This window comes from Gracilinanus agilis, chromosome 1 (genome assembly GCF_016433145.1).
Source record: "Gracilinanus agilis isolate LMUSP501 chromosome 1, AgileGrace, whole genome shotgun sequence".
In the NCBI taxonomy this organism is placed as follows: Eukaryota; Metazoa; Chordata; class Mammalia; order Didelphimorphia; family Didelphidae; genus Gracilinanus; species Gracilinanus agilis.
In genome coordinates, this window is record NC_058130.1 from 56,568,623 (window position 1) to 56,588,760 (window position 20,138).

Sequence of the window (20,138 nt, forward strand, 5' to 3'; positions counted from 1 at the left end):
GAATGAATGAAGACTTGGCACAGCCATTCAAAAAGATTGCTGACTCCTAGACTGGTCAAATGTGGAAAGTGTTGGATTAAGGCAAAGCGCAAGGAGCAGAGAATCGAGTTTTTGTTTGGTTCCTAACCATGCATGTAACATTGGACAAGTTGCATCCTCTTTTTGGCAAGATGCCAACAGTGCTCAGGATCTAAAAATTGTTGGTCCCATGTCTTGTTTTCAATTCAGTGGAAATGATTCATGAATTTCCTAGAACTTCTTGTATTGATGAAGTAGGCAGCTCCCTGTGCAACATGGCTCACAGAAGATAATCAGTACCAAATGATACCTTCTCAACTGGCCACAGTAACGTTCCATTTCATTGGGTAATGGAATCATAGGGTTTAGAATGAGAAGGACCTCACAAAATCTCTAGGTCTACTGCCTTATTATCCTGCCTTTCTTCCTCCCTTCCTCCTGAGAATCAGTGCCAGTGTGCTCTCTGCTTCTGTCTCTCTTTGTCTCTATCTCTATTTCTGTTTCTCTGTCTCTCTGTGTGTCTCTGTCTCTGTCTCTCTCTCCCTCTCATCTCTCTCAAAATCAAGTCTTGTTTCCAAATTCAGTGCTTCCCCTTTAAATTATTTTGTTATTGGTATCTCTAATAGAAAGCATTAAATACCAGATTCATTCTAAAATAAAATGTGCAATCTTTGGGAGCTTCCAGAGACAAACAGAAAAATTCAGATACCCCTAAGAGGACAAAACTTCTCAGGCAACACAAGGACTGGTGATTTTGGTGGGCATGACAGCATGATACAGTGAAAAGATTAGCTGATTCTGGAATCAGAAAATCTGGGTTCTATTCCTGCCTGTGGTGCCTACTACTTCTGTGAGCCTGAACAAGTCCCTTGGCTTCTGTTTACCCATCTGTGGCATGAGGGTGTTGGACCATGACAGCAGTGTCAGACTCAAATGGAAAATGGGGTCACTAACCCTTACATAAAGATCCCTACTGACTGCATACTGACTTAGAAAACCACATATTAACATCATCTGTGTTCTATTCTGTGGTAACTTATTTGTGAAATATTTCCCAATTACATTTTTTTTCTTAAACCCTTAACTTCTGTGTATTGGCTCCTAGGTGGAAGATTGGTAAGGGTGGGCAATGGGGGTCAAGTGACTTGCCCAGGGTCACATAGCTGGGAAGTGTCTGAGGCCGGATTTGAACCTAGGACCTCCCATGTATAGGCCTGACTCTCAATCCACTGAGCTACCCAGCTGCTCCCCCCCCCAATTATATTTTAATTTGGTTCTGTAGCACTTTGGAGAGCTGCAGGTTGCCTGAAGGCCCTGATCTTTGACACTTCTGGACTAAAGGACTTTTGAGATCCCTTTGAGTCATAGATCTGTGATCAAAGGGTGCATGTCAAGACCTCCCTTTACCTTGATAATTAGTCTTATGGGAAATTTGTTACCCTTCAGCTACCCTTCTGGTGATGAGCACTTCTAAACTTTGCTGGGCTGGACTTCAAGCAAAAGACTATTAGAATGGTGGTACTGCATGATTAGTCAGCCCTACCAAGCTATATGTTTCACTGGCATGATCTTTGAGAACCTGCGGTGTAATAGATAAAGGCTAGACTCAAAGACAGAAAGACTTGGGTTCAAATACCACCCTGGACACTACCTGTGCAACCTTAAGAAAATATACCTTGACTTCCTTATCTGTAAAATTGAGGGGCTAGATTTGATGGCCTCTAATGTCATGATTCTAGCTCTAAATCTGTGGCTATATGTGACCATGAGGTACTGGGGGTGCATCATAATAGCTGGTGTTTTATTTTTTAAAAACTATTTGTTTGTTACCCTAAAGAACTATTTAAAATAACTATAGATAGGGGCAGCTAGGTAGCATAGTAGGATAGAGTGCCAGATCTGGAGTAAAGAGAACCTTAGTTTAAATCTAGCCTCTGATATCTCCTAGCTATGTGACCCTGGGCAAGTCACTTAACACCAATTGCCTAGCCCTTGCCACTCTTCTCTCTTAGAATTGATACTAAGAGAGAAGGGAAGGGTTTTTAAAATAAAATTACATAACCATAAATAGAATAAAGTACATGGGAATATACTCACTTAAACAAACCCGGGAACTACATGAAAACAATTATGAGACACTTCTTATACAATAAAGTCAGATTTAAATAATTGGAGAAATATTAATTGTTTATGAGTGGGCAGAACCAATTTAGTTGCAGTGGCAATCCTACCTTAAAAAGTGAAGAGCAAGAAGTGAAATTGAGGAGAAGAAGCTAGAGAACAGGCTCTGAGCATTCTTTCTGCCATCATCTTAGCTGAATCTCTGGGAAGGCTTGTACCACTTCTATTAGGGACCCTTCACCAGGGATTTTCTCTGAATCCTCAATTGTTTTGTGGAAAACTCCTTGAAATGTCCTCATCCTTCTAGCAAGGGCTAAGAATAACTCCCATAAACGGCTGACAACGGACAAGGAGAGCAACCTATATAAGGCCATGTTTCCGGTTCCCCTATAGTATAGCCAGTTGGCCCCATCAGAAGTCACGAGTTCCACTGTATTTTCTCATACGATGACTTTTGGTTCCTGTGGTGTCCAGAGGATTCCGCCACTGAAACATTATGAGAAAACCTGTGGCTGGGCTAATGAGAGAGGGGTTGTCCGCCCCCCCCCCACTAGGAGGCCCTGCCAACTCTTCTCTCTGGAAGCCATTTGCTGTTTCTCCCAAGATTATGTGGAGAAATATATTAAGGGAGTGTTTCCTGACACAGGTATTGAGTCTGCCTCCTCCGACCGCCCATTCCCCAGAGGACGCAGGATAGCTCTCAACTACCCAAAAAGATACCTCACATGAGTGTGAGTCTTTGCCTAATAGGAGCCATGCAACATAGACTACAAAATCTGAGAAGGACTTTAGAGCTGATCTAAACCCCTTGTTTTACAGATGAGGCAACTGAAGGGAAATATGGTAGAAAGGTGGAATCTGAAGTCAGAAGGCCTTTGTTCAAATCCTAATACTATTCCTTTTTTTTTTTTTAAACCTTTACCTTCCATCTTAGAGTCAATACTGTTTAAGTATAGTGTTAAGGGATAGGCAATGGAAGTTAAGTGGTTTGCCGAGAGTCACACATATCTGAGGCCATATTTGAACCCAGGTTCTCTAGGTCTGACTCTCAAACCTCTGAGCCACCTAGATGCTCCCCTAACATTACTCCTTAATGCCCACCTGACTGTAGCCAAGTCACAACCTCTCTGTCTCTCATTTTTCTCAACTATAAAATATAAGGTTATACTAGCTGACCTTTATCCCTTTCAGCTCTGAATCTACGAGTTGAATCGATTTACTAACAACTTTTTCTTGGAGTGGTTAGGAGCAAAATTGTACAAGAGGTTGATTACCTTCAGTTCCCCTCCTCCCTTCCCTTCCGCTCAGAATACCTGTTCGTAATTTTGATAATCTTTCTTTTACCCAGAGGAGCTGATCCCATCATCATTCTCTCTTCTCATCCATTCTTTCAGTCAATATGGAATCCCGGGATCCCCAGAGTCTTTACCTCAGCCTTCACAGATGTTTTCAAGAAATAAAAGGATACTAGCACTAAAACTGAGAAGGAGTTTCAAGCCCCTTCAGCTAGATCAACTACCTCATTTTATAGTTGAGGACACTGAGGCCAGGAAGGCGAAATAGCTTTTCTGTTTGCGTTTCTAACAGAGAACCGAGCCTTAAGCTAAAAGAACGATTCGTTAATGGTGAAATTCCCAGGCAATAGGTATTCAAGTCCTATCTCTGCCACACTGCCCAAATAACACAATGAACTGTCTCATATTGTTAACTATTTTTTTAATGTACTGGACCAAGCTTTCCAATTAGAGTTTTTGAAAATAAGACCATATCTCTGCATCACCCTAATGTCTTGCACATGGCAGAACTCACTGTTGGAATTTACTGCATATTGGCTGAACATTGAGGAAACACACCAAAAGAAATTTGGGAAGACTTGTATGAACTGATGCCAAATGAAGTAAGCAGATCCAGGAGAACAATATACTCAACAAATGCAATGGCATGTGGGAAAGCAGCATTGTAAGGCACTGAAATGTGGTCAGAGGGATCAAAAGCTAAAGAGTAAAGTATGGTTTTTCTCCTCTTAATAAAAAGATGGTAGACAATAGCTGTGGAATGAAGCATATAGTCATGGTTAGGTGTGGCCAATTTATTGGTTTGTTTTGCTGAACTCCTTTGTTACAAAAGAGAGTTGGGGGTGGAATATGGAACGTGATAGTAATGGCAGTATTTTTTTAAAGTATCAACAAGATATTCATTATTTACTTAAAAGGAGAAGACAGGGAGTGAGGAAGAAAAGTAAGAGAAAGTAAAGAGAAATAGAGAAACTGTTGTTGTTTTTCATCCTCCATTTTTGAAGGGGAACAATGGCATCAGGGGGATGATGTCTTGACTTGAGTGTGAAATGGATTAAAGTGAGTCAGAGTCGCACAAATTTCTTGGCCTCATCCTCTCTTCCAGAATCATCAAAGTTCAATGGCAAAACAAAAGTTGACATGACTGGTGAAGGCTTAGGAAAAATAGAGAAAAGAAATAGAAAGAGGGAGGAAAAAGAAGGAAGGAAATAAAAGACAAAGAGAAAAGGAAAAGCATGATATGCCATGACATGATCTGACACAACATGACACTAAACTGGGAGTCAGGGGGGCCTGATTCTAGTCATATCTCTGTCATGTGTGACTTTAAACAAGTTCTTCCCTCTGTCTGGATCTCAGTTTCTTCTATGAATAGACTTTTAGTTTAGTTGATTTCTAACGTCCTTTTCCAGCTTAAAAATTCTCTATTTCTATTTTGAATGTGAGTCAGAGTTGTACAAAGTTGTTGAGCTCACTAGATCTGAGAGGGATGAGGCCAGAAGAGAGATGCTAGGGTTCAGGATAGTATGGACGTCTTTCTTTTTTCCCTCTGCTTCCAGATCTGTCTTCTGTCCCTCTCTAATCTTCCCCTCAACCCCACCAGGCAGAGGCCATCCTGGCCACAGACCAGGAATGTGGAAAGCCTCATTGAAGGCACTCCCAGTGCCTGTGGTTAGCTCCAGGGTCCCCGTGTGGGCTAACTTTCCATCAGCAGCAACAATATTTTCTAGGAAGAAAAAAAGAAAAGATGTTTTTCTTTTAAAAACCTGCTTCTGTCAGCAGTTCCCTTTATAGGAAAGATGATGATGATGATGATGATGATGATGATGATGATGATGATGATAAATTTCAAGAGGAGAGGCAGAATGACTAAGGTGAATTCTGCAAAATAATAATAATGATAATGATAACAATACTAACAAAAGACTGCCCCTCCAGAGTCTTTTAGAACTCCAATATCTCTGATTCATAAATAGTTCATAAAATCATAGAAATGATAGAGCATCACAGAGTCAGAAGAGACCTTAAAGATAATTTGTCCAACTGCCTAATTTTACAGATAGGAAAACTCGGGCCCAAACAAGGAGTAATTTGCCCAAGATCACAATGACCTAGTAGAAGAGCAGAGACTAGAGCCCTCATCTCCTGACTCCCAGGCTGACATGCTTTCTGCTACAGCACATCATCTCTCGCCATGCCTGGTAGTCTCAGTGTCTATAATTCTGCCATGCTGCTGGATGCCTGGCTGTTCCTCAATAGAAGACACTCATCTCTAGACTCAGCACATTAGCATGGGCTGTCCCCCATGCCTAGATTCCTCTCCCTCGTCTCATAGCTTCCAGGCTTCTTTGATTTCCTTCAAATCTCAGCTGAAGTCCCACTTTCTTCAAAGAGCCTTTCCTAGTCTGCCTTATTCTTAGTGCCTTCCCTCTGAGGTTATCTACAATTTATCCTGGCTGTATGTCTTGTTTTACAGGTTTGCATGCCCTTTAGTGGTTTGCATGCCCTCTCCTTCATTAGGCTACGAGCTCCTTAAGATCAGGGACTGGCTTGCCTTTCTCTGTATCCCTAGTATTTAGCTCAGTACATGGCATCTGGTAGGTAGTGGAGAAAGACATGGCTAACCACTACAGTATATTTGCCAAGACAACCCCAAATGGGACCAGGAAGAGTCAGCCACTGCTGAAAAAAAGGCCGAACAACAACAAACATAGAGTAAAGGCTTGTTCACTTCTCTTGACTTAATCTTGACATTCTTTGTCGATTAAAGAAAGCATTGCTAGCTCTCAAGAATTCACTTGTATGCTGATAGCTCTGGGACATCTTCAGTGTCATTTTCAGCCACCTTATTGGTAATGGCCTCCCTTCTCCGATCATCTTTCATCTGCTCTGTATGATGCTTGTATGTGCTCAGCCATTCTCATCTTGGATCTCTTCTTAGGATGCAGGCTTCCTGAGGGCAGCCACTGGTTTTGCCTGAGTTGGTTTGATGCTTTCTAATTTATCAATATTCTGCAAAAAAATGTGCCTCCCAGGACTGAACAGTCCTCCACTTGGGACCTCTACAAGAGGCCAGAAAAGTTTCAGCTCCCTCATTTTAGATACTCTGAATGAAAGAATGAATGAATGAAAAAATATACATTATATAATACAGACAATACTATTATATATTATAATATAAAAAGATATAACATAGAATTGCAGCATACAATGTATATAGTACAATCAAATATATAAAATAGCAATATATGACTGTATCAAACAACATATGTTATATAGCACAATATGTAAAATAATATATAACTTATAGCATAATTATATAATAATTATATATAATATATAAAATAATATATAAGTATATAATATAATCATATATATAATATATAATAAACATGTACTTACTACATATGATTGTATCTAGGGATACAAGTAAAAAAAATGCAAGACAGTTCCCATCTCAAAAAGTTCATATTTTATTAAGGGTAGTTAACACAAAGGAGGTTTTAGCTATGAGTTAGATGGAAAGTCCCTATGGTCCAAAGGTGGCTAGGCAGCTCAGAGGATTGAAAGTTGGACCCAGATACAGGAGGTCCCGGGTTCAAATCTGACCTCAGACACTTCTAATTGTGTGACCCTGGGCAAGTCACTTAACCCACATTGCCTAGACCTTACCACTCTTCTGTCTTGGAAGCAACACTCAGTATTGATTCTAAGACAGAAGGCAAGGATTTAAAACAACAGCAAAAAAGGAAACTCCTATGGTTCCTAGAATGAAACAGCAAAGCAAATGGCAATTCATATTTTTTAATGCCAATTACACTTGTAAAAATCTCTGGACAAGTCACCTAACCTCTCTCTACCTCAGTTGCCATTGTAAAATGGGCATAATAAGAGCTCCCTTGCAGTTTGCTGTGAAGATCAAATGAGATAATATTTGTAAAGCTCTGAGCTTGGCACATGCTGCTGTTCAATTGTTTTAGTCACATCTAACTCTTCATGACTCCACTTGGGGTTTTCTTGGCAAAAATGCTAGAATGGTTTGCCAATTCCTTCTCCAGCTCATTTGACAGATGAGGAAACTGAGGCAAACATGTTTAAGTGACTTACCTAGGGTCACACATCAAGTGTCTGACACCAAATTTGAACTCAGGAAAATGTGTCTTTCTAACTCAAGGCTCAGCGCTCTATCGACTGTGCCATTTAGTTTTACTTCCCCCCCTCCATGTGCCAAGCACATAGAAAGGACTTAATGAAATCTTGTTTTCTTCCTTCTTTGTATAGAGATATATAACCTATTTTTAAAGCATCTTCCTGTATTATCATGTAGCCAACATTTCTCTAGCTTTTTTACAAAAATATTATAGGGAACTTCAGAAAATTCTTTGCTAAAATATAGTTAAGTTAAATCTATGACATTTCCCTGACCTACCAGTCTAATATGCAGATTTGTGAAAGAGCACACAAATGAGTTGTCCTTTGTTCAGCATAGGGAACTCCTGGAGAGTGGGAGCTCCCTTCTGTGCAGATTGCTACCCATTTATGATTTAGTGGATAAATACTTGTAATTAGCCTGAAATATGGAGAAATTCTGCAGTTTACCCAGAGTTACTTTGCCATAAGTGTTAGAAATGGGTTTTGGTCCAAGTTTTCCAGATACCAAACCCAGCATATACTATACTCACTCCATATCAGTCTAGTAACCCTGTCAAAAAAAGAAAATTAGGTTAGTTTGGCATAATCTGGTCTTGATGAAACAAATCTGGCTTTTCCTTTATCAGCTGTTCACTATAACCACGTTCAGGGCAAACTTTGGCTAGGCGTGGAATCCTGGGCAGAAGAAACATGGAGTCTAAGCCAGGGGCCAGCCCTAACCTCTAAAGAGCAGCTGATTTGGCCTGGGATGGGATTCTGGATGAAGGACAAAAAGTTCTGAGTTTCATGTTCTTCTTATTCCTTACTCTTTTCTCTCCTGTCTCTAGCTGACACTACCGACATTCCCTGTGGTGGTGAAGATTGGACATGCACACTCAGGCATGGGGAAGGTAAGTTATAAGGAACCAAGAGGGTTACAAAGAGGGGCAGAAATGTATTGTGAGAAGGGACAAGTTTCTGAGAGTAATTCAGGTCTGCCCTCTTCTTCCCTCTCCATTTTATTCAAAGTAAGCATCCATATTAAGAGAAGCAAAATGAGTCCCTGGGCTACTCTCTAACTCTGGAGGTCTTAGGGCCAGTTCTGAAAGAATTAGCTAAGATCCCTGGTTCTCTAAAATACTAATCATATAAGACATCCTTGCCCTACTTGGAGCATGTGCCCCTATTGCATTCATTTCTAGTGCCATGGAGTATGGTGGCAATATCCACCATGAATGAAACCTTTTTTTTGCCACCAACATCGAAGGAAGCCATGTTCTAAAAGCCTTTCTTTCTTGGAGAAAATCTGCCATGCCAAACTCTTTCTATTAACATTCAGAGATCTAGAGAAGAAGCTAATTCAGCCAGGATATTTTAATCATGAGTTAACAAAATGTATGGAGACAGTGAATTTTAAGGAAAAGTGTGAGTAGGGTTGATAAGAAATAAGATACCATGCCTTTCTCTTCTCTCTGTATTCCAAGAGTGATCCATCAATTTAATTTTTTAAAACCGTATTTCAGTATAATTAGTTTCCTTTGTAATCCTGTGTATTTTCAAAAATACATTAAAAAACATTCTGAGGATTCCATAGACTTTACTAGATTGCTAAAGGAGCCTATGCCATATACACAACAAAAGTTAAGAACTCCTGCTGTATTCCCTGTTTTAATTAATTTCTATTGCAAATTTTCTGTTTATAGAAAATTTCTGTCATAAATCTTATTGGGGCTGGAGTGAGAATTGTGTCAGTTGTAGAAGACCCCTACTGGTTTTTACATCTAGGAAGAGAGGCCAAGAGAAGTATAAAGAAATAGGAGGGGCAAAGAGGCTTGTGGGAAGGTGTGATAGTCAGGTGATCATTTGAATAATTTTCAGGTAAACGGATTTGGGGGTTTGGGTTCATTAAAAAAAGTTGCTTGGTTTTTCTCCCTCTCTCTCATATGTGCTCCTCCTTCTTTCTTGCACCAATACCAGGTAAAAGTGGAAAATCACTATGACTTCCAGGATATTGCCAGTGTGGTAGCCCTCACTCAGACCTATGCCACAGCTGAGCCATTCATTGATGCCAAGTATGACATCCGGATCCAAAAGATTGGCAACAACTACAAAGCTTATATGTGAGTGGGACCCCTGGGGCAACAACTCACTTTTTCATAAACTAAGAGTGAGAAACTTCTGTCCTACAAATGAGATCTGACTTTTAGCTTTATTGGATCCAACCCACTGGGAAACACCCAAAGGAAATCCTATTTATGCCTCTGTTTGTGATATAACATAACTTAAAAAAATTATTGATACATTTTGGTTTTTTATCACCATAGTTTTCCCTGGTATCTTTGTCCCTCTCCCTCACAGAGAACCATTTCATACAACAATTAATATTTTTAAAGATTAAAAAAAAAGAAAAGGAGGGAAAATTAGCTTAACTGATCAATACATCAAAAAAAACATCTGAGTACAATATTTGTGGATGTCCCACTTCATCAAAGGATTGGGGTAGGAATGATTCTTCATATGTCCTTTAAATTTAGTCATGCCTTTTCTTTATAGTTTTTCAATATTCATTTTTTATGTGTAACAATGTTATAGTTACTGTGTATATTGTTTCTCAACTTTTAAAAAATCTTCTTTATTTAATTAATTTAGAATATTTTTCCATGGTTACATGATTCATATTCTTTCCCTCCTCTCCTCCCTCACCCCTCCTGTAGCCAACAAGCAATTCAATAGGATTTTTTTTAAACCCTTACCTTCCGTCTTGGAGTCAATACTGTGTATTGGCTCCAAGGCAGAAGAGTGGCAAGGGTAGGCAATGGGAGTCAAGTGACTTGCCCAGGGTCACACGGCTGGGAAGTGTCTGAGGCCAGATTTGAACCTAGGACCTCCCGTCTCTAGGCCTGGCTTTCAATCCACTGAGCTACCCAGATTCTCCCTTCAATAGGATTTTTACATGTATCATTAATCAAGACCTATTTCCATATTATTAATATTTGCAATAGAGTAATCATTTAGAGTCTACATCCCCAATCATATCTCCATAAAACCATGTAATCAAGGAAATATTTTTTCTTCTGTGTTTCTGCTCCTACAATTCTTTCTCTGGATGTGGGTAGTGTTCTTTCTCATAAGTCCCTGAGAATTGTCCTGGATCATTGCATTGCTGCTAGTAGAGAGGTCCATTATGTTCAAATGTGCCAAATGTTTCAGTCTCTGTGTACAATGTTCTTCTGGCTCTGCTCCTTTCATTCTGCATCAGTTCCTGGAGGTCCTTCCAGTTCACATGGAATTCCTCCAGTTCATTATTCCTTTTAGCACAATAGTATTCCATCAACAACAGATACCACAATTTGTTCAGCCATTCCCCAATCAAAGGGCATCCCCTCATTTTCCAATTGTTTGCCACCAAAAAGAGCACAGTTAACTATTTTTGTACAAGTCTTTTTCCTTATTATCTCTTTGGGGTACAAACCCAGAAGTGGATCAAAGGGCAGGCAGTCATTTAAAGCCCTTTGGGAATAGTTCCAAATTGCCTTCCAGAATGGTTGGATCAATTCAAAACTCCACCAGCAATGCATTAATGCCCCAATTTTGCCACATCCCCTTCAACATTTATTACTTTCCTTTCCTGTCATATTAGCCAGTCTGCTAGATGTGAGGTGGTATCTCAGAGTTGTTTTCATTTGCATTTCTCTAGTTATAAGAGATTTAGAACTTTTTCATGTGCTTATTGATATTTTTGATTTCTTTATCTGAAAACTGCCTATTCATGTCCCTTGCCCATTTATCAGTTGGGGAATGACTTGATTTTTTGTACAATTGATTTAGTTCCTTATACATTTGAGTAATTAGACCTTTGTCAGAGGTTTTGGTTATAAAGATTTTCCCCCAATTTGTTGCTTCCCTTTTTTTGGGAAATAATTTTGGATACATTGGTTTTGTTTGTACAAAACCTTTTTAATTTAATATAATCAAAATTATTCATTTTACATTTTGTGATATTTTCTATTTCTAGCTTGGTCTTAAATTTTTCTCTTTCCCATAGATCTGACAGTCATACTATTCTTTGTTCATCTAATTTACTTATACTTTCCTTCTTTATATTTAAGTCATTTACACATTCAGAATTTATCTTGGCAATATATATTGGTATGAGATGTAGATCTAGACCTAATCTCTCCCATACAGTTTTCTAGTTTTCCCAGTTTTTGTCAAACAGTGGGTTTTCGTCCCAAAAGCTTGGATCTTTGGGTTTATCAGACACTGTCTTGCTGAGGTCATTTACCCCAAGTCTATTACATTGATCCTCTCTTCTGTCTCTTAGCCAGTACCATATTGTTTTGATGACCACTACTTTTATGAACTGTTTGTTCATATCCTTTGGCCACTTATCTATTGGCTTTTGTGTGTCTGTGTACATGTGTATATGTATATATGTTTATATGTGTTATATATGTACATACATGATGTATGTATTCATATATATCTAATTATTTCTATTTCAGATACCAAACCCTTATTAGAAAATTTTAAACTGAGATTTTTTTCCCCATTGGATTGCTTCCCTTCTCATCCTAGGTGCTATAACTTTGTGTGGAAGCTTTTCAATTTCATATATTCAAAGCTTCCTATTTTATTGTTTGTAATTGCCCCCAACCCTTGTTTAGTTAAGACTACATCTCCTACCAATGGCTATAAGAATTATGTGTTCCTGCTTCCCTTCTAATTTTTTTAATAGTATGGCCTTTAATATTAAGGTCACATATCTATTTAGAATATATTATATCAACTGTTATTAGATGTTGGTCTAAGCCTAATTTTTGACAAACAACTTTCTAGTTTTCCAAAGAGTTTTTATCAAAGAGAGAATTCTTTCCTAAGTAATTTCTATTTTCTGGTTTGTTGAATATTGAGTTACTCAGTCCCGTTGTTTCTAATTCTCCAATATTTAATCTGTTCCATTGACATGCCTCTCTATTTTTCAACCAATGCCAGAAGGTTTTTATGATAGTTACTTTATAATAAAGTATGAGATCAGGAAGTTCTATTTCCCCTTCAACTAACACAGCTTTAAACATCTTTAATGACAACCTCTCAAAAGGCCATCATTAGAAGAGAAGAAGATACCTCATATAACCCAGAATCCTGAGAGGAAAGCATACCCATGCATCCTCTAGGACAGTGATGGTGAACCTTTTAGAGACAGAGTGCTGGGCCCTGCCCCTACCGCACCCCCCCCCCCGGACTGAATGCTTGCCCCTCTCCACCCACCAAGTGGGGGGGAAGGATAGGGAGGGCAGCCACATGTCCACAAAGAGTTCTCTGTGTGCCATCTTTGGCAACTGTGCCATAGATTTGCCATCACTACTCTAGGGACTCAATTTGCCAGTGAGAATGGAAGGTGAGATAAGGGCCTCAGAGTCTATATGAGTTATAGTCACGAGATGGCATATTTAATCTATGAAACCATATTACTTTTTTCTATGAAATAAAAGAAAATGCAATAATCACTATTTCACAAAAGGAAAATCTAATATTCCCTACACATATGCTAAAAAAATGAAGAAAAGATATTTCAAGCTTTAGAATTTAATTTTTTTAGTAATAACCCATTTTTAGATTGAAAGGACTGGATTTGGTTGGGAGATTTTCCTTTTTGGGTGGGGGGAAGCAACATGTATAAATTAAATAAATCTGGAATGTATAAGCTGAACCTCAATTTCTTTTCATTCTTTCCCTCTCCTCTCCTCTCCTCCCTCCCTCTTTGCTCTCTGCTCTCCCTCTCTGCTCTCCTTCCTTCCCCTCCTCTCTTCCCCTTCCCCTTCCCCTTTCCTCTCCTCTCCTCTCTTTTCCTTCACTCCCTTCCCCTCTTCTTTCCTCCCCTTCCCTCCCCTTCTCTCTTTCCCTCTCTTCTCCTCCTCTCCTCTCTTCTCCTCTCCTCTCCTCTCCTCTCCTCTTCTCTCCTCTCCTCTTCTCTCTGTCTTCCTCTCTGCCTTTCTCTCTCTCTCTTAACCAGTCATGATACTAAACTAAAGTTTACTTTATTTCAGTCCATGAAGAACTGTATGGTCTCCTTCATTTAGAATCAGAACTTACATATTTTAACCATTTCAAATAACTAATATCAGTTACTTTTAATGAGAGCTTGTAGATATAGAACCAGAATCAGCCTCCTCCGTACCCTTTTCATCCAATCCCTCCATTTCACAGATGAGGTAACAAAGGTTTAGGGAAGCTAAATGAGTCATACAGGTGGTAAGTGTCAAAGGTAAAATTTGAACCCACATCCTCTCACTACAGAGCCAGTGCCCTTTCTACACTACCACTCTTGTCCCCTATGTAGGTCAATAAATTTATGAAGTGCTTATTATGTACCAGGTGCTCTGATTAGAGCTGGGCATATAAAAAAAGTGGAAATGCATTCCTTTCTCTCAAGGAAATTATTCTAATTGGAGAGACAACACAATAATAACTTTTAGATATAAAATATATACAGTGTAAATGCCAGGAAATCTCCAAGAGAAGGGATGAATGAGCATTGGTGTTTGGAGATAGGGCAAATCTTCTATAGAAGGTGAGATATGAGCTGACAATTTTGAAGGATGTCCTAGAACTTGGGAATCAGAGGTGGGAAGAGAAACCATTTCTGATAACCCAAAAAATGGTCTTGAATGGTCCTCTGAATTTGGTTCCAGATCAAACAGACAAGAAGACAACTTAGTCAAGACAATTGACAGATAAGAAATTTAGGAGAGAAAAAGTAGTTCTTTTGGAATTTGAGTTGTTTACAGGACATCCAATTTGGAATGTTTAAAATGTAGTTAGTGATAGGGAATTGGAGTTCAGGAGAGATATTAGAGCTGAATATATCAATCTAGGAGTCATCTTCATTGTTATTAGGACAACTGCGGGGCATAGTGGACAGAGGGCCAGGCCTGGAATCAGGAAGACTTATCTTTGTGAGTTCAAATCTAACTTCAGACACATACTAGTTGCATGAGCCTAGGCAAGTCACTTGTCCTTGTTTGCCTCTGTTTCCTCATCTGTAAAATGAGCTAGAGAAAGAAATGGCAAACCACTCTACTGTCTGCCAAGAAAACCCCAAATGAAGTTATAGAGAGACACAAATGAAACAACTAAACAACCACACCAACAAAATATTGATCTGGGAATTACCTTCATAGAAATCATAAGAGCTATAAGTTCACCAAATGTGAGAGTACAGAGAAAAAAGATAAGAAGACTAAGAGCAGAGTTTTGGAAAATACCCCATGAGTAGTGGGTATGACCTGGATGAAAATTCAGCAAAGGAGATTGAGAAGTCAGACAGGAAGGAGGAAAATCAGGAAAGTCATATCAAGAAAACCTAGAGAAGAAAGACTATCCAGGAAAAGAAAGGAATCAATAGTGACTTGTGATTGATTTTTTTTCTAGTGTTAGTCACCCTTGGTAGAGACAGAACCTCTCCTTCTTTCCACAAACATTAATAGGTATTTCCAGGCAGAGTTAATAGCTCCTCCATTATCAAGAGAAGCCAGTCAAATATTTGAGAGACAAATATTCCCAAGAAAAGTGACAAAGGAACACTAAAAGAATACCCAACTTGTGGATCTGTGTCCAAAGGATACACTAGAGAATCAACTTTTAAAACTATTTAAGACTATTCATTACAACCTGTCTAGCATGCTTCACTTAATGTTAAATGTTCTCTCTAAGAATAATTGTCCATTGTTGTTATTCACTTACTATTTTATTTATAGTTTTGTTATCATGCCATTGTTCCAGTCATGTCTGACTCTCTGTGACCCCATTTGGGGTTTTGTGGCAAAGACACTGGAGTGATTGGCCATTTCCCTCTCTAGTTCATTCTATTTGTAAAGTTCTTTGCAAATCTTATAGAATTCTATAAATGCAAATGGTTATTATTATATAATTAAACATAATTACCAAAAAGTTGTTCATACATTAACTTATTTAATTTTTTCAGCAGCCCCGTGGAGTTAATAGTGAATCATTATCCCCATTTAACAGATGAGATTCAGAAAGATCAAATAACTTCCCCCAAATAATGCAACTAATAAGTAGTGAAGCCAAGGTGTGAACCTAGTTCCTCAGATTATATAGTGGTAGGGTTCCTTTTTTCCCCACTACACCATTTGGCACCTAATAGATAGACTTTAAGGGATGGTAATGGCCTAGGCCCCAAAGAAAGAAAGAGAACTCTGAAAGATCTGAAGCAATTTAACTTCCTGGGTCTAAATTTCCTCATCCGTTAAATGCCTCCGAGATCCCTTCCAAGTCTAGATCAGTGATCCTAAGAGTTAGCATAAAGTATTCCCCAGAATTCCTACTGATACTGATTGTTGATAGTTTAGCCAAGAAAGTAAATTATCCTCTGAATTCAGCTCCAGACAAAACAGATAGACCCCAGTCCCAGGGGAAATATGGGGAGATAGGAGGAAAAATGACACAGCTCCATAGAAGCGAGGCCATTCTTGCCTTCTTCCCAGCTAATAACTCACTGTCCCCCACTGGCCTTGCCTGGCCCGGCCTGGTCTGGCTTGGTTTCTTGTTCTAGGAGGACATCCATCTCAGGAAACTGGAAGACAAACACTGGATCTGCAATGCTAGAGCAGATTGCTATGTCGGACAGGTGAGTAGTCAAACTTCTAAGCCCACAAAATGACTTTCTAAGTACCCCTAAGGTTGAAAAGGGGACAACAGACAGGATGCATATAAATATGAAGAGAGAAGACAAAGAGTGAATAGACAAATTGAAGTGTTCATTCATTTATTTATCTACCCATCCATTCTTTATTTGTCCATTTATTGATCCATCTATCTGTCTATCCATCCATCCATCTGTCTATCCATCCATTCATCCATCTATCCATCTGCCAATCCATCTATTCATCCATCCATCCATCTGCCAATCCGTCTATTCATCCATCCATCCATCCATCCATTCATTCAACAAAATCTATTGGGTTTTTACTTTGCATCTAGATCTGTGCTAGGGGATATAAAGAGGTTTAAGACACAATCCTTGCCTTCAAGGATCTGGGAGTCTAGTTGGAGGGGTAACACTTGTTTGCATGACCAATTCAAAACAATATTTACAGCCTACCTGAGGAAGTATAGACTCTAAGTGTTACATGCTAGTCACAGCAACAACAACAATATGAGAGTTGGCATTTAGTCAGCACTTTACCTCATCTGATCCTGGCAATAACTTGGTGAAGTGAGTATCACAGATGCCATTATTTCCAGTTTTCAAATGAGAAAATTGTGGCTCAGAGAGACTGACTTACTCATGGTCACACACCTATTAAACGAAGCAGCCAAGGGCGATATCACTGAAGTGGTGGGAGTATTAGAAGGAAAAAATTAATTGGGCTTGAGTTGAACCTTTAAGGACAGAAAAGCTGTGGATGAGATAAGAGGGGCAGTATTCCAGGGTGAAGTCACAGCATGTGCAAAGACACTGCTGGAGGAACAACCTTGGGACATACATTGGGAGTGGTGAGGAGCTGAAAGAAAGGGAAGAGAGGATTAAATTTTTAGTGAGCCATTCGAATCCATCCCATTCCTCATCTGTGTCCCCCTTCCCTTTTGCAGGTATAAGCTGTGGGTGGACTCCTGCTCTGAGATATTTGGAGGCCTCGATATCTGTGCTGTCAAGGCTGTACATGGCAAGGATGGGAAGGACTACATTTTTGAGGTAAGTCTGACTTGGTCAGACAGGTTGGACTTCATGATGGGTGAAGAAAGGAGAAGGTCAAAGTGGGCATCCCTTGGTCTATAACTTTTGCTTTGGGCTTAAGAAATGTCAAGATTAAAATTAATATACAATAACTAAGTACTATATTTTATAAAGTTTATTAATACAAACTAAAGTAAAAAATGTCAGAGTAAAAGGCCACTAACCAAGCCATGGTTGCAGAAAAAAGAGAGAGAGAGGGAGGAGTTACAGAACTATATGAACAATAACGTAAAGATGCACGTAAACAAAGAGGGGAAAGGAATTTTGGGACAAGGAAAGAATTCTGGGAGATGAAGTCCAAGGTACAAAATTCTCTAACTATACAGAAACTACAGAGAAGGTTCCATTTGTGGGAGTTGGTGGAACTTCCTGGTCTGAGAAATAGGATCTCAAAATAGAGAAGTGCTTTCACCTATTGGGTCTTATAGTCCTTGGAAGTAGAACCTCACCTATACTAATAGCCCACCTCATCAAAAGGTGACAATTTTCCAAGTTCCAGGTTTTACTTTCCTTTTGTGTTATAAAAGCCAGAAATGATACCAGGCTGTCTCCTAGGAATCCCATTCAAATGCCATCCTCCTTGGAAGAAGAGGAGTCAATATATTGTGGGATTAGACCAAAAAGAAAAAAGCTTGCCACGCCTAGAATATGGAAGCCAGAAACTCGGGTTTCTTTTCCTAGCGACTGCTACTAACTTGCTTTTTGCCCTTGGATAAATCCCGGCATTTACCATGTGCCCAACTCTCTCCTCTCAGTCCTGGCTTTGAAGCACTGGGCTAATAACGGGTCCTGTGAAGTGGTTCCCATGTATTTGAATCCTCACTCTTCAAGGTTATGAATTATGTAAACTGGTCATTGGTTCTAGCTAAGTGGAAATGTGTAATACGAATTTTAATAATGCAAGCTTAATTAATCTCACTCACCAGGATCTGACTTTATTAAGCCATAATTATAGACCAGACCCTGTGCTAAGCACTAGAAATGCAAAGGCAAAATAATCCCTACCCTCAAGGAGTTTACATTTGAGTTGAAGTAGCTAGGCATATAGTAATACAGGATCATAGCTTTAGGTCCAGAAGATACTTAGTTCTCTTACCACCCCCTTTCACTGCCAAATGTACTTCTGGTCTTTCCTGTCAAATAGAAAAGAATCTGATAAATGGAAGTGTTAAGGCCAGTCCTCCTAGTATTGGGGGTGGGGTCAGGGATGTGAGTTGGGGTACGTGTAGGAGGGATATGCATTTATATAGCACCTACTGTAAGTAAGGCATTGGGATAAGTACTTTAAATAAAATTCTTACATTCTGTCTTAGAATCCGTTCCAAGGCAGAAGACTGGTAAAATTGGGGCTAAATGACTTGTCCAAAATCACACAGTTAGGAAGTGTCTGAGGCTAGACTTGAACTCAAGATCTCTTGACTCCAGGCCTAACTCACTATCTACTGAATCACTTAGCTCCCTCCCTGCCCCTTTAAAAAAAAATAACAAATAATATCTCATTTGATCTTCAAAACAACACTGAGAGGTTGGTGCTATTATTATCCCCATATTACAGTTGAGGAAATTAAGGCAAACAGAGGTTTGCAAAATGAATAAGCATCTGAAGTTGGATTTGAACTCAAGTCTTCCTGATTCCAAGCCATTATCGGAATGGAATATTGGGCTCTGTAGTACCTGTTTTTGAAGGGATTTTAGGATTGTAGAATTATTCTGGAAATGATCTCGGAATTCACCTGGATTTTCTGGGAGTCCCTCCAAGCATGCCATGTAGGGACCACCACGTCCTCCTATGAAATGCCTTGCCTGGTTACAGGACACACGTCTCCCCCACATATCTATGTGCATGAATACAAGTCAGCAGCCAAGGAGTGGGAGGTCTGGGAAGAGGGAACTGAACGCCTGGGGTTGTCTCATGGATTGGGAGACCGTGCACGCCACTTGTGGCTGGGGGTAGATGAGTAAGTTTTGTGGCACTGTCACTCTTTGCTTGGCTGATTCTTCTAATAGTTTCCTTTCTGAGAACTCGCCACACCCCTACTTCCAGCCATGGTCCTTAACCACATTTCCCCCAGCCTCAGCTGCCCACTGCCTCGGCTACTTCTCCTTTCTCTGTCTCTCTAGGTCTCTGTCACTCTCTCTGTCTGTCTGTCTGCATCTTCCTCTTCTAAACATGAATTCTTACTAGGGGCTCAATGATCATTTTGTCCCAAATTAGTATTAGAAAATAGAATTTTAGAAAATATTGAGGGAAGATGCCAGGAGAAGATGGGTAGGGAAAAGGATATGGGAGAGAGAAGGAAGGAAACAGGGGGAGAAGATGAAGAGGAGAGAGGAAGGCCTTAAAGGGAGGGGAATTAGGAGGAGGGAGATAAGAGGGGAGAAATGATGCAGAAGTAAGAGGAACAAGAAGGGACGGGGGTTGAGGAGACAGGGAGAATGGAAGGGAAGAAGAGAAAAGGAAGGAAAGATGAGTTAAGACAAAGATGCTCTGGAAACAACCATTGACCCTAGACATTGGGACCCGCAGAATGGGTGCTTCTTTTTTACCTGGGCAGAGTCCTTAAACCATGTATACCCCTGAACCTTGTCTTTTCCAGGTTTTGAAAGACTCTAGTGGTCCCCATTATAGGCATGGATGGTGAGAATCCTAGAAGAAGCTTAGCAGAGAATTGTGTCATGGTTTGCTCCCTTCCCTCCTTCCCTCCTTTCCCTCCTTCCCCCATCCTCCCTTCCTCCTTTCCCTCCTTTCCTCCTTTCCCTCCTTTCTTTCCTTCCTTCCTTCCTTCCTTCCTTTCTTTCTTTCTTTCTTT

General features: G+C 39.7%; 1 protein-coding gene across 1 annotated transcript in view; it reads left to right on the forward strand.

Annotated features, from left to right (window-relative positions):
* The window catches only part of SYN2 (synapsin II), a 262,231-nt gene that overhangs the window by 208,280 nt on the left and 33,813 nt on the right, over positions 1-20,138 (forward strand). Inside the window, exons 6-9 of the mRNA XM_044666461.1 lie at positions 8,414-8,476; positions 9,543-9,685; positions 16,144-16,218; positions 17,184-17,286. Of these exons, the coding sequence (XP_044522396.1) occupies positions 8,414-8,476; positions 9,543-9,685; positions 16,144-16,218; positions 17,184-17,286 (384 nt within the window). The remainder of the gene's footprint in view (positions 1-8,413; positions 8,477-9,542; positions 9,686-16,143; positions 16,219-17,183; positions 17,287-20,138) is intronic.